Source organism: Dromiciops gliroides, chromosome 3 (genome assembly GCF_019393635.1).
Source record: "Dromiciops gliroides isolate mDroGli1 chromosome 3, mDroGli1.pri, whole genome shotgun sequence".
Classification (NCBI taxonomy): domain Eukaryota; kingdom Metazoa; phylum Chordata; class Mammalia; order Microbiotheria; family Microbiotheriidae; genus Dromiciops; species Dromiciops gliroides.
The window spans coordinates 192,961,618-192,976,102 of record NC_057863.1 but is presented as its reverse complement, the minus strand read 5'-3'; the positions used below and the strand labels follow the sequence as shown (position 1 = coordinate 192,976,102).

At 34.2% G+C, this 14,485-nt stretch overlaps 1 protein-coding gene across 4 annotated transcripts in view; it reads left to right on the top strand.

Annotated features, from left to right (window-relative positions):
- The window catches only part of ROBO1 (roundabout guidance receptor 1), a 976,778-nt gene that overhangs the window by 778,002 nt on the left and 184,291 nt on the right, over positions 1–14,485 (top strand). For all 4 annotated transcript variants that reach the window (XM_043996229.1, XM_043996232.1, XM_043996230.1 and 1 more), the window contains one exon: positions 3,740–3,897. In XM_043996229.1, the coding sequence (XP_043852164.1) occupies positions 3,740–3,897 (158 nt within the window). The remainder of the gene's footprint in view (positions 1–3,739; positions 3,898–14,485) is intronic.

Below are 14,485 nucleotides of genomic sequence, written 5' to 3'. Positions count from 1 at the left end.
AGTAGAAGATGACATAATTATGGAAGGCCTATGAAGTTATTCATCTTCAAATTATAAAGTAAATGCATGACCTTTCAGAAACTAGTCTTGATTAACTCTTGCCTTCCTTCTGTTATGTGTCTGCATCATCTATAAAACAAGGCAGTGATTTTGGTTAAAGACCTTTAAAAGCAAGCATTATTTTATACTTGGCCTTTTTCTCTCTTGCCTAATATTGGCTTTTATTGGTTTGAGAAATCTTTCTATGAACTCTCATTTTAAAAATTTGATCTAAAATATTTAATGCCAAGCATTTTACATAGTTTGTTTCAGGGAGACCTTTGATTTTTCCAAACGTTAATTGATACCAGGTTAAAAAACAAAAACCTGATTAAAACAGTCATGAGGATAAAACATGTAGCACAACTTGTGTTTGAATACTTTTAGATATGACTTCTTTGAAATCATATCTCCTGAAATGTAGTTATGCAATAAACATTTAAAATAGTACATTTAAGTTTTAAGGTGAGAAGTAATGTGATGAATCTTTTCTTAGGCTCTTTTCTGAAAGAACTAGAGTCTTATTCATTTTATTTTGACAGACACATGAACAGATTGTGTCATATAAAACAGACAAACAGCAAATTCTTCTTGAAGGAAGAGCATTTTGATGAAATAGTCTTCAAGACAAGTTCACATAGGAATAACCTCTGTGTGTGTGTGTGTGTGTGTGTGTGTGTGTGTGTGTGTACATAGAGAGAGAGAGAGAGAAATAGAGAGATAGAGATAGATATGTTAAGCAAAATACACACACATACCCCAAAAAGAAATGGGACACAGCTAGGTGGTGCAGTAGATAAGCACCAGCCCTGGATTCAGGAGGACCTGAGTTCAAATTTGGCCTCAAACACTTGACACTTACTAGCTGTGTGACCCTGGGCAAGTCACTTAACCCCCATGGCCCAGCAAAAAACAACAAACAACAAAAACAACAACAAAAAGAAATGGAAGAGGATTATACCTTTTGGGGAGTCCACCTGAAGTTCAGAGTATATTATGGAGGGGACTAGAAGCTTCTAATAAGATATCCCATCTAACTTGCAATACAGAAACTTGTGATATCAGAGGAAGAAGTCCAGTGAGACTTATGGGGAATATGGAAACTTGCCCTTTAGGCATTTAAGGGGTTGCATTGTGTTCAGAAAGAAGGGAGAAGAGGGAACTCTTTGAGAATGGCATCATTTTTTTTCAATTTTTGATCCTCTGAACATTCTTCCCTTCTCTTTCTCTTAGGATGGGCAGAGTTGGTCTACCCATCATATTCTGGCCCCCATTATTTCAGAGTTAGTGTAACTTCACAATATGGAAAGAATAAGATTTTTCAGTGAATTATATAATATAAAATGCAAATGATTTAAGAATAACAAGGGTAGGGGCAGCTAGATGGCGCAGTGGATAGAGCACCGGCCCTGGAGTCAGGAGTACCTGAGTTCAAATCCGGCCTCAGACACTTAACACTTACTAGCTGTGTGACCCTGGGCAAGTCACTTAACCCCAATTGCCTCACTAAAAAAAAAAAAAAAGAATATAAGAATAACAAGGGTATCAAATATTTTGATATGCCTATGGCTTAACACTTTGGTTTCTTGTTTTATTATCTTTTAGTTTATTTGAGCTGTATCAATTTATATAAAACACATGGTATTTATAATGTTGGTCCATATAAGGTTGGTCCATATAAGGTTGGTCCATATAAGGTTGAGAAATCATAGAAATAATTTGCTTTTATTGGGAAAGTACTGGACTACAGAGATGTTTAAAAACATTTAGAGATACTGTCTTAAGTTTGTAAGATATTCCAGAAATGAAACAGATTTGTTTCATCCAAGTCTTTTCAAATTCCTTTTCCTATATAGCACTTTCTTTTAAGCCATTTTTTTCTTTATGATATAATCTTATGGTAAATAGTAATTCAATCTTAGAAACTAATTAAAATATTTTTGCCAAAGCTTCTTACTAATTTATTGTTATGTAGTACATTAATGAACTTTAGAATAAGTTTTTAATTTTCTTTCAAATCTGTCAATACTGTATTGTATTGTACTTGGAATAGAAACAGCTTTGTGTAAGAAAACAAAAGTGTTGCTTTTGTTTGGGGGAAGGAAGGCTTTATTTTCTTCTAGTATTATATACTCTAAGTAGACTCAAATTGTTTCATGACATAATTGAAAAGGCATTTTTTTAAAAAAGAAAAGACCTCCACAACCTATTTACATCTAACCTTTAATTCCAAAGCACACATACATGAAAAGGCAAGAATTACCAGTATATGATTTTGGAAACTTCTTAACTTGTTTGAGGTTTTGAACCTCAAATTTAAGATTTCTTTAAAAGTAGTAGTTAAAGGACTATATTTTATATTGTGGTACTTTAATTCTTAAATATGTTTCTAAGTGATATGTGAGTTGGAATATGGGGAAATTTATGTAACATGCTGACTCTCAGAACAACTGTAGCAGGTCTCTCATATAAATCAGTATATCTTTTTTTAAAAAATTTAAAGACATCTCTTTCTCCTTCTATCTCTTCTAATCCTTTTCTTTCAACAATAGTTATAGCTCAACTTTGGTTGCTGATTTTAGAATCAAAAGAACCAAGTTCAAATCCTGGTTCTTTTACGTGGAAATTATGTGACCATTACATTACTTGTACCTCATTGAACTGATCTGTAAAATGTGAAAGGGTAGACTAGATGACCTCTCAGGTCACTTCCAATTCTTATATACCTATGATAAAACTTTTTGTATTATGTAATTCTCATCACTTAGGTATATCAATGGGAATATATTAGAGGGCAAAAATGTTGATGAAAATAAATTGATTGGGGGCAGCTAGGTGGCACAGTGGATAAAGTTCAAATTTGACCTCAGACACTTAATGCTTACTAGCTGTGTGACCCTGGGCATTTAACCCCAATTGCCTCATCAAAAAAAAAAATTGATTTTTGTGTCTTATTATTTGTGTCTTTTATTATATAATTATGTTAGACTAAAGTAGACATGGTAAATATGCAGAATGTGTATTGTGTAAACATTTTATTGAGGAAAATACATGCTTGCTTTGATAGCTTCCACATAGATCATTCAGTCTCTTTGGTAACATATTTAGATGAAGGAGAAAAAATGAATCCTAAATTTAATAAGTTTTCTAACATGTAATTTTTTAAAAAGAAAAATATATAAATGATAATGACTATATGCACCAAGGTGTCACATTAGTACTGTTTTAAGTCCTCCTATTGAAATATAGTTGTGTGAAGTTATTTAAGAGAATCAAATTCCATGTCTTTGTTTTTGTTTTTCATTTTTATATTAGTATTTATTTCTGCATAATTTATTTGTTAACATACATGTATAACTAGAAAATTTGAACTTTACATAGTTTCTTCTAGTTTATTTCTCATTAATCATTGGGTTATAAAGAGAATAGACAATAAATAAAATGGACTATTAAGGATGTGTTAACAGAAATAACAGTCATAACACTGAGTACTGAATATTACCATCCTCAAATATGCTTAGGATTCTTTTTTAAAGAAATAGATGACTATGACCAAATTTTACCTCTAACAAATTCAGTGAGATCACTATTCATAAAGTCTTATTATAATATCTGCTCTAGTGAAATATCTTTTTATTCACACACACACACACACACACACCAACACTGATGGTAATGTTTTACTTTTGCTTCTATAAAGTACTACGAGATGACTTCAGACAAAACCCTTCAGATGTAATGGTGGCAGTAGGAGAGCCTGCAGTGATGGAATGCCAGCCTCCACGAGGCCATCCAGAACCCACTATTTCATGGAAAAAAGATGGATCACCATTGGATGATAGAGATGAAAGAATTACTGTAAGTATTAAAATAGTCATTGGATCATAATTGTGAATAATTTAATTAATGAAACAATAAATGAAAGATGAGCCTGCTTATTTTGGAGTTTATTGGACTATATCCAGTTTCTCCTCTTAGTTAAATATTTTTATTTTTTCTAAAGTTTATGTACCAACAGAAATGTACATAGTAATTAAAAGCTATGATCTCATGAGGTACATACAATTATCATCATGCCAATTTTACAAATTTGAGCTCTGATTCCGAGAAGTGACATGATCTGTCCACAATCTCACCCCCAGGAAGTGTCAAGGAAGGCTTTCCTGGCTTCTAATCCAATATTCTTTTTATTGTATCATGATGTGAGTACATCAAATTAGAGATGAAAAAGATATTATTTTTACATATTTAAGGTGTTTGTTCATAAATGCTGGGGTTACGGTACAAAGTGCATAGCCATCTCTATGTGTCAAATCAAATTTCTTCCTGAATTGCTGCTATAAAATTCATAGAACCATGGAATGAGTGCTAGATGGGAACTCAGTGCAACCTACTAATCTTAAGATGAGGAAAATGTGGTCTAGAGAGGTTGACTCCCTTCAAAATCCACAATAGTAAGTGCCAGAGCTGGCTTTTGAACAGGTTGTTGTTTTGATTTCAAATCCAACACATATTCCCTTGAATCATCTTATCTCCCTAATTTTAATTCCTGGATTTTTTTTCAGTTTTATTGTTTGTTGGCTTTTTTAACCATTCATTTACATGAACACCCTTCCCCACTAAAAGTCTCTTTTTAACAAATCAGATGCCAAGCCACATCAACCACATCCAAAAGTATATGTCACATTCTGCATCCATAGACCCTTTTCTCTATGGTAGAGGAAAGTGTGTTTCATTATCACTTCTCTATAATAAACATTGGCCATTACAATTCATCCTGCTTAAACTCTGTTTTAATACTATTATCATGCTTTTTTGGGCTCAGTATTGTTGTATATACATTTCTCTATTCATCATTTCTTAAGGAGCAATTCTATAGCAGTACTTCTTTATATCAAAATTTACTTTTACATTCCTTAATCAATGAACATTTAGGTCTGTCTGTGTAAAAGACAGCTGTGCTGGGTGCTAGGGATACAAAGTAAAAACACTTCCTGCCCTTAAAGAGCTTACATTTTAGAGACAATTCCACATAAATTTGGTCACTCCTCTGTCTCCTTTACTGGATCTTCTTCCAGATCTTTCTCTCTAAAATTGTAGGTGTTCTTCAGGCTTTCATTTTGGGCTTTCCTCTCTTCTCCTATACAATTTTGTGATTTCATCAGCTCTTATGGATTTAATTAGCATCTCTATGCTGATGATTCTCAGATTTGTCTATCTTGTCCCAGTCTCTCTGCTAACGTCCAATATTGCATCTCTAACATCTTTCAGACATCTCAAACCAGATGTCCAGCCTATATCTTAAACTCATTATGTCCAGAACAGAAATCATCTTTCCCATAAACCCTTCCCCCTCCTACTTTCCCTCTTACTAAAGAGGGCAGCACCACCCTCCCAATCCCTCAGGCTCACAATCTAAGAGTCAGCCTGTATTGCTTACTATCTCTAACCCTGCATATACAATCTGTTCTCAAGGCTTGTTGATTTCATCTTTGTGGTATTTCTCAAATATGCCCCCTTTTCTTGTCTGACACAGCCTTTACTCTGATGCAGGTCCTCATTACCAAGTATCTGAAAGATATATTTAAAGGGGAAGTTACTAGAGCATTCTAGTCATGAGTTAAGTAGTATAAAATCATATTGTTGTGAGATAAAGCATAAGGAACAGCAAGTAGGCCAGTATCAATGGAACATAGGAGGAGAGTAATGTGCTAAAAGACTGTTATCATAAGAAGGGGCCAGGTTATGAAGAACTTTAAATGCTCAAGAGAGGAGTTTACATTTGGCCATACAAGAATAGTTATATTTAAACTTTAATGAATAGAGGTCATGGTCTGACTTATATTTAAGAAAACCTCTTTGGCAGCTATGTGGAGTATAAGTAAGAGAATGGAGAGAGACTAGAAACATGAAGTTCAATTAGATGCATATTGAGTTAATTGAATAGGGAATCCTTACTGTAGTAGTTGGTGTCCTTTGGTTTACTAGACATGGCTACCATCTCTATTGTTTCTAATTCTTGATTACCTAATCTGTTCTAATTTTTCTATTTAAAAAAATTAGGGGGCAGCTAGGTGGTACAGTGGATAAAGCACTCACCCTGGATTCAGGAGGACCTGAGTTCAAATCCAGCCTCAGACACTTGATACTTATTACCTGTGTGACCCTGGGCAAGTCACTTAACCCTCATTGCCCCACAGAAAGAAAAAGAAAAAAAGGAAAAAAAAGAATGACATACATAGAAGATATGCCTCTTTTCCTTGCATGTTTCTGTTAAGGGCTAAAATTCTAGCTAGTCTGTCTAAAATATCCAATGAGTGGTCGCCAATAAATTATAAGCTTTAGCAAGAGTTAGACTTTTAAGTGTTTATTAAGGAGAATAAGAATTTGGTAAAGAGAGAAAGGCCTAGATTCCTATCTATTAAGGGGAGAGCACATTTCTAGCTCTGCTCTCCACCAGAGTCCCCAGAAAAGAGCCCGAGACTGAGCGCCAGTCTCTTCCTTCCTCCTCCCACTAGCCAATGTCACTTCCTGATGCCAAAGAAAAGACTCCTGGTCTTGCTCTCAAAGACCTTTGCTTCATGGGCAGAACTCTTCTACAGTAAGTCTTCCAGAAGGTGGTGTCATTCCAATCGTTACATTGCTTGTTTACAAGGGCACTTCCTAGGAGGACAGGAATGACTACACTGGAATTGGGATGAAGAGAACATGCATAGCAGTTCACAGACGCATCCCTCTCTCTCTCTCTCTCTCTCTCTCTCTCTCTCTCTCTCTCTCTCTCACACACACACACACACACACACACACACACACACACACAATTCTCCAGTAGGAACATGGATAGAATTGCTCTGTCAATGTGACTCTCAGAGACTTGTGAATTAGTAAGCACATCAGCAGGTGATGTTGTCAGTATATTAACAACAGTTTTCATATAAACCTTAACCCCCATTATCGCCCCCTCCCCCAAATAGTACCTAATAATTTTGATGATTATGACTTAACTATTATAGTTTGAAATATAATAATGTCATAATGGTAGGTATGCTTCATTCTTACTCCCCCCTCCCTTATTCTATTGAGATACTTGAATATTTTTCTTCCTGATGAATTTTATTTTTTGCATAGTTTCATAAATTAATTTCTTTTTACTTTCATCAGTATGATCCTCTGCCTATAACATAATTTTGGTAATATTTTTTCTTATTGGTCTGGTTGAGTCACTTTTAATACCTCATTCAGTTGCAATTAATATCTCTCTAGTTATATCAATATTACTTTATTTCTATTAAATTTGTTTTGTCACTGAAGTTTTGTAAGTCTTTAGGAAGATGTCTTGTTAATTAATTCTCATATATTTTATGCATCTTGTAGTTCTGAATAGAAGTAGTATTTTTGTCCTTTACTTTGGATCTTTGTAATACTCCATTGAAATACTGGTGATGTTTGTGAATTTTTTTTGTATCCTATTTCTTCAGCTTTTAATTGTCTCAAATAAGTTCTACCCTGAAACTCTGGGAATTTCTAAGCAGTAAACAACACATATTAAACATTACCATTTGGTGGGTACTGTTTTAGTCCCTGGGAAGAAGGCATCATGACATCTGTGAAGAGGGATCCATTTTATTTTGCCTTTGCTGATTTTTTTCCCTTTAGTTACTCTCCTGCTTGTTGCTCTATTTAGAATTTTCATCCCAATGTCTAATAGCAGTGGAGATAAGGGATGTCCTTGCTTTATCCCATACTTATTGGAAAAATTTTCAAGTGTTTCATCACTGCAAAAAACAGTCTATCCATGTATGTATGTATTTATGTATGTATGTATCCATCTATCTACCTATCCTTTTTAATAATATTAAAGAATAATGCTTTCATTTCCTTTTAAAAACATAAATTCATATATATTTTATCAAAAGCTTTTTCAATGTCTATTCCTATAATCATGTGGTTTTTATAATGTATATGATTGTTATTATTTTCTACTTTGAGTATCATATTTTTATGTAAAGTATCATATTTTTATGTAAAGTTAAATCCTTCTTAGGCAAGAGGTTTAAAAATACATTTTTGGATAATACATTCTGAATTATTTACCTGTTTTGGAACCTTTTGCTGAATTTCACTTAAAAGAAAAATTTTAGTAATTCCTTTATATGAATTTTAAGTTATATAAATGCTTTTCTCTTAAAAATGAAGCAAGCTGGGGCAGCTAGATGGCGCAGTGGATAGAGCACTGACCCTGGAGTCAGGAGTACCTGAGTTCAAATCTGGCCTCAGACACTTAACACTTACTAGCTGTGTGACCCTAGGCAAGTCACTTAACCCCAATTGCCTCACTAAAAAAAAAAAAATGAAGCAAGCTTTATCATACTTTGGATAATTGAAGACCTAAGTATTTCCTTGGTAAGTAGCTAGTGATAATACCATGTTTCTACCAATTTTTAGAACTGCCATATATCAGGCTGACTCTCTCTTTTTAATATGTCAGTTAAGGGAAGTAAAAAATGTTCCCTTACTGACCCTAGGGATGAACACTCTGTATCTTTATCTCCTTAACTCATGATAGACTCTAGAGAAGAAGGAAGTATATATATCCCAGAGATATGTGCCTTCCAAACAATACTTTTCCCCAAACCAAGTAAGACTTTAGAGCAAAGGTTTGCACCATTCTTTGTCACAAAATGAGAATGATAGTGAATCTGGAACTCTCTCCCTCTCATCCTAAACCTCCCCCTCAAACATCTGCAAAAGGATAAGACTGCCAAGAAACTGCATTGGTGGGAAATTAAGGGACTTGGTTGGTATTGTTATACTAGAAAGTGATCGTAAATCTTGGAAATGGGGTCAGAGGTGTTCTGGGCCCACTTCCAAGAAGCTAAGTGCAAATAAGATAGATTTGGCAAAAAGAACTTCTTTTTTTCAGCTTCCTGCTCTAGGCTTAAAGATAATAAAGCACACTAATTAAAAAATTTGTATTTAAGACATTTTTTGAATGTTACTTTTGAACATCTTTTCTTTCCCTTCCCCAAGATCTAAAATTCCCCTCTCCCCAAATCCTACCAACTAATTACATTCTCCTAACAACCATTTTGCATGTTGTAATAGTTCCCTTTTCATCATCAGAGGAGACTCCCCCTTCATATGTCACTAGAAGTAATACTGATGGGAGGATAATTTTTAGGGAATCTAATAAAGAAAGGTCAAGAGGGCAGAGTCCAGTAGACTTACAGTAGCTACAGGTTCTATAAAGCCCAGGAAGAATTATCTCTCTTTTTTTTTTAATTCTACTTTTAAATAGACATTCTCTTTGCCTGTTTCTAGATAAAATGTGACTAAGATGAAGGATTTGAACAGTACTATAGTATCTTAGAGGTAGTTTATGGAAGTCTATAAATAAATAGGAATATAGAGAACCCAAATGGCATCCAACTTTTATGTGAAAACTTAAGGGAATCTATTACCTTCTAAGGCATTCCACATTAGATAGTAATTGAAAAAGAAATGTTTGACAACACAAAAAAGTTTGTTTTGTTTTAATTATTACACAGAAGGGTGAGTTGTGCCAAAATAAATCAGAAAATTTTGTTTACTAATCCTAGGGAATTTTGTAATTTATGGTATGGATAAGACTGCTAGGGATTTTAAAATTTTGGCAAAACAGTTTTCTTTCTTGTAGGAAATTACTGTTTTCTCTCTTGGGGGATTAGCAAAATCATTCACATTAAGTTGTTATATAAAATATACTTAATATTTTGCAGTAAATTCATACCACCTATAATTCTAAAGCAGAAGTTATTGTTATAATAACATGCCTACAGAATGATGTAGAAACAATTTCTGAATTTTCTAAATTCTAAGATGGTAAAAGATTTATATGTTAGGAAGTATAGATATCTGAGACAACTATTTCGAAAATTTTCTGTATGTTGTATAAATTAATTCTATTGAACTCATAAAACGCTGGAGTCAAGAATTACCTTTCTATAAGCAAGGAAGTGAAATCATTAAAAATAAGTAATACAAATCAACAATCACTTCCTCTTTATAAATCAGTCATGATTGTTTTTGTTTTCTACCTAAAGACAAAAGTGAATTTGGTTAATTCTTTAATTTCAATAGAAAGAAACTATGTATCTACTGTTTAAAATTAATTTTGGAAATTAATCCGCAAGAAATGGCAGTTATTAGGTGTTTAAAATATTGCTTGTTTTTCCAACTTTTAAATTCTTGTTTTCATTTTCTTTCTTTACATGTTTTGCCAAGTGTATCGACTGTATATGAACAAGAGATAAGTATACATTGTATCTTTGTGCAATACATTTGAAGATCACAGAGTATTTATTGCTTATGTTTTGTGGTTGAAGGAATGTCTGGCATTTTTAATGATTCCTTGCCTTGGTTGAAATTTTGAAGTCCAGCTCTCCCACCTAGAAATACGATAACACCTCACACAAAAGAAAATGTATTAGTGACAATACTGACCTTTTAAAAAATGTACTTGTATCATGATTTATTATAGGGCTTGAGCAGTTGTCAGAATTTTGTAATAATTTGCTCTAACACAGCAAGGATATGCAATAAGGATACAGTATGCGGCCTTTCTAGAAGCAGTCCTTTTTGTCTTCATATAGAAAAGTATCTAGTCGTGAACATATGATACTATGAAGCACGTGTATAGAGTATATGAAGCAGTTGTATAGAATCATAAATCTACCAAATCCAAGGGCCTAGACTACATCGGCCTGAAACTTTTTATGCTTTTTCATGACCAGGAATCTGTGAGGGCAGCCTGGGCCAATCAATGCCTGGGGCAGCTTTGCCTTCTTTAAGGTAAAGCTCCCCTATGCTTTGGGTGAAAGTAAAGAAGGTGTATCAAATTAAAAAAAGACTAGTCCTATCACATCCTTACATGAAAGGATTTAATGAAAGCCTTAGGATAAACTTGTCTCTTGTCTCAAAATGTTCTGTTTTGTTGAAGTAAATATATTTAGAAGCAAAATTTAATGTGGCTTAAGTGAACAGCTTGTATTAATAAATTTATGTTCAACTTTAAATATATTTCCTCAACATGAAATCTTTCTAATACAGGGCAGGGAAGAGGCTAAAAATGACAATGTAGTATAGATCCCCCCACCCCACCCCTTAGAGTGGGGTAAAGAAATAATGTCTTGGGGCAGCTAGATGGCATAGTGGATAGAGCACCGGCCCTGGAGTCAGGAGTACCTGAGTTCAAATCCAGCCTCAGACACTTGACACTTACTGGCTGTGTGACCCTGGGCAAGTCACTTAACCCCAATTGCCTCACTAAAAAAAAAAAAAGAAATAATGTCTTTAAATTTTGCAAGAATTAAAACAAAAGTCCTTTTCTTGGCTATTAATGTGTCAGAAAAATTTAAATGGAAATGAATCTTTAAAGGCAATTTTAAAAAGAATAAAAGACTGAATACATTATTATATTAATTAAAGATATAATATTGAATTTAAGTTCAAGAGTCTGGTGAGAAATAATTGGTAAAATGGTAGAAGATTCAAGCTTCATTTAAAATTTAGTGTCAGACATTTGTACTTCAAAGCTATTTTGAAACTGAACAAAATTTTAAATGAACCTTAAACTTTAGGTGAACCTGTATACATGTAGAAAAAAATTCAGTATGCTTTTTAATTAGACTTTGTAAAATTTTCTCAGATTTTAATAGAATTTAAAAAATAAAAGAAATATTTTAAAAGTATGAAGTACAACAAAAACTTCCAGTCATAGGCAGGAAAATATATGTCTTTAAGATAATATTCATGTTAGGGGGCAGCTGGGTGGCACAGTGGATAAAGCACCGGCCCTGGATTCAGGAGGACCTGAGTTCAAATCCAGATTCAGACACTTAACACTTACTAGCTGTGTGACCCTAGGCAAGTCACTTAACCCCAATTGCCTCACAAAAAAAAAATAATAATATTCATGTTAAAGTTTTAGCCCAAGATTATGCACTTAATATTTACTATGTATTTATAAGATCATTCTACATGGAGTCTAGGAGACCCACAAAACTACTCACTATATGGCCTTAAGCATGTCATTTAAATAATCTGAAACAATTTTTTCCATCTTTAAAATGGGAATAATATTTAATATACCTGTCTCCTATTGTGGTTGTTAGCAAAGTACTTTTCAGAACTTCACATACTGTATAAATATGAAATATTGTTGTAATAGAATGATATTTAATTGAAAATCATATATGATGAGAACACGTAAATTTAATCTTGAGACATCAGTTTGCCATGCTATAAGTCTAAACCTTGAAACTGTAATAGCCAATCCAGCTACATATATCAACATTATAGTTATGGGTTTGAAAATTATTCATGTAAAGAAAGCTACTTTTGAAATTAGAGAACCATTATTCAATTCCTCCTTCTGCCACTTACTACTACCTTCAGTGAGGCACTTAACCTGTGTGAGTCCATGTTTCCTCATCTTTAAAATGAGCAGATTACACTAGGTGCCATTCAAAGTTTTTTCCAGTTCTTAATTTAGGTCCACAAAATAGAAAACAGTCAGGTATTGGAAAATAAATGGGAAAATGATGTATCATTGCCCTGTAAAAAATATAAATGAGAAAGTTATATTGGGGAAAAGAAGAGGATAAAAGAAATTATATGATGCCAGTGCTCAGGTTGATGATATAGGTTGATGATAATAGATGACAAAATGCAGAACAAGTTATTCAACTTTATTTTCTTTATTTCTTTACTAAAGAAAATTATAGCAAAGGTCAGAACATAAATAGCTAGTAAGGTTAAACCCAAGATCAACAGGGATACAGAATAAGAAAACTTAACTACCTTTCATGAGTTCAAGTCAACAGGCACAGAAGAATCAAAAGATACAGTTTTGATAGTCAAACTATTTTCAGTCATCTTTAAAAGGTGGTGGAGAGTTGGGATGGTAAAAAGGGATAGTAGTTGAAGGGAGAAGGGAGGGAAGAGAGAGACAAAGAGAGATAACACGTGAACTTGTCTTTTTCCCTGTCAAAGTTTTTAAACATTATTTAAGTATGTAAGACAAGGAAACCAAGGACATGAATACTGTCTGTTGTCCAGATAGATGTTGTAAATAAACATTGACTTGGATCTAAAATAGCATCAGTGATGATAAGAAGACTTGTCTAATGCAATTACCCCTTTAGGGTTCCCCCAGCCCACTAGGTGGGAATCCTTTCCCCTGGGAGTTATATTATGGAGATAATACTAAAATTCTGTCCCTTTATAGACTTCTGAGGGATTATACCTTCTTTCATAGTCACCAAATAAGGGTGTTGCTTCACGATCATCCAGAGAAGCTCAGGTTTATCACCAGTTCAGCTAAAGGAGCTCCTTTACAAGTATTCACCATAATTATAGAGAAGTACTTTCACTCTTTTTATTACTTTCTTATTAATGATAAGGTACCACCATCTTTCCAGTCACCCACATTCACAACCTAGGTGTCATCCTTGACTTCTTACTATCTCATTATATCCAGATTATTACCAAGAACTATCATTTCTGCTTTCATAACATCTCTTATATGTCCTCCTTTCTCTCCTTAGACACTGCACAATAAAGGTCTTCATTCCTTATGTTCTCAAGCTTGGACTTGTAGTAGTTTTGTTGGTCTCCCTATCTCAAATCTCTTTCCACTACAGCGTGTCATTCATCTGTCAAATTGATCTTCCTTATGCCCAAGTCTGACCATGTCTTCCTTTGCTCCACATCCCCCCCCAGACAATTCAGCAAGATCCAATGGCTCCTTTTCATCTCTAGGATCTCCCTCCCCTTCAGATACTCTATGTGGCTTTTAAAGCTTTTTTATAACCAGGCCCCTTCCTACCTTTCCAGTCTTCTTAGGCTTTATTCCCCTCCACTTAATCTACAGTCCAGTGACCCTAGCATCCTTGCAATGCTACTCCATTTCTCAACTCTGGGCATTTTCACTGGCTATCCCCTTACGTCTGAAATTCTCTTCCTTGTCTAGGCTTCCCACCTTCCCTAAATTCCTTCAGGTTTCATGAAATTCCCTTTTAGGGCAAGAAGCCTTTTGCAGTCCTACTTAATCTTAGTGCTGTCTCTCTAAGATCATCTCCAATTTGTCCTGTATTTATTTACACAGTTGCTTTGAAGTTGTCTTCTTGGCTCTCACACATGATTTGTATGCCTTGTCTTCATTCCTAGTTCTTAGCATAGTGCCTGGCACATGGTAAGGAACTGAAAAATGCTTGTTGACCGGCTGACACCATATCATTACAATGCAAGGCTTCTCCCAGCAGTACTTCCCATAGTTCCCAAGCCCTGTTTTGGAAGGAGTAGTCTAAACAATCCCAGGAGAAGGATCTGACAATTAAGGAGGATGTGAACTCTTTTCTTCAAAATATATAGAGTTTTTGAGGTAGCTGGAGCTTTAAGGCTTGAA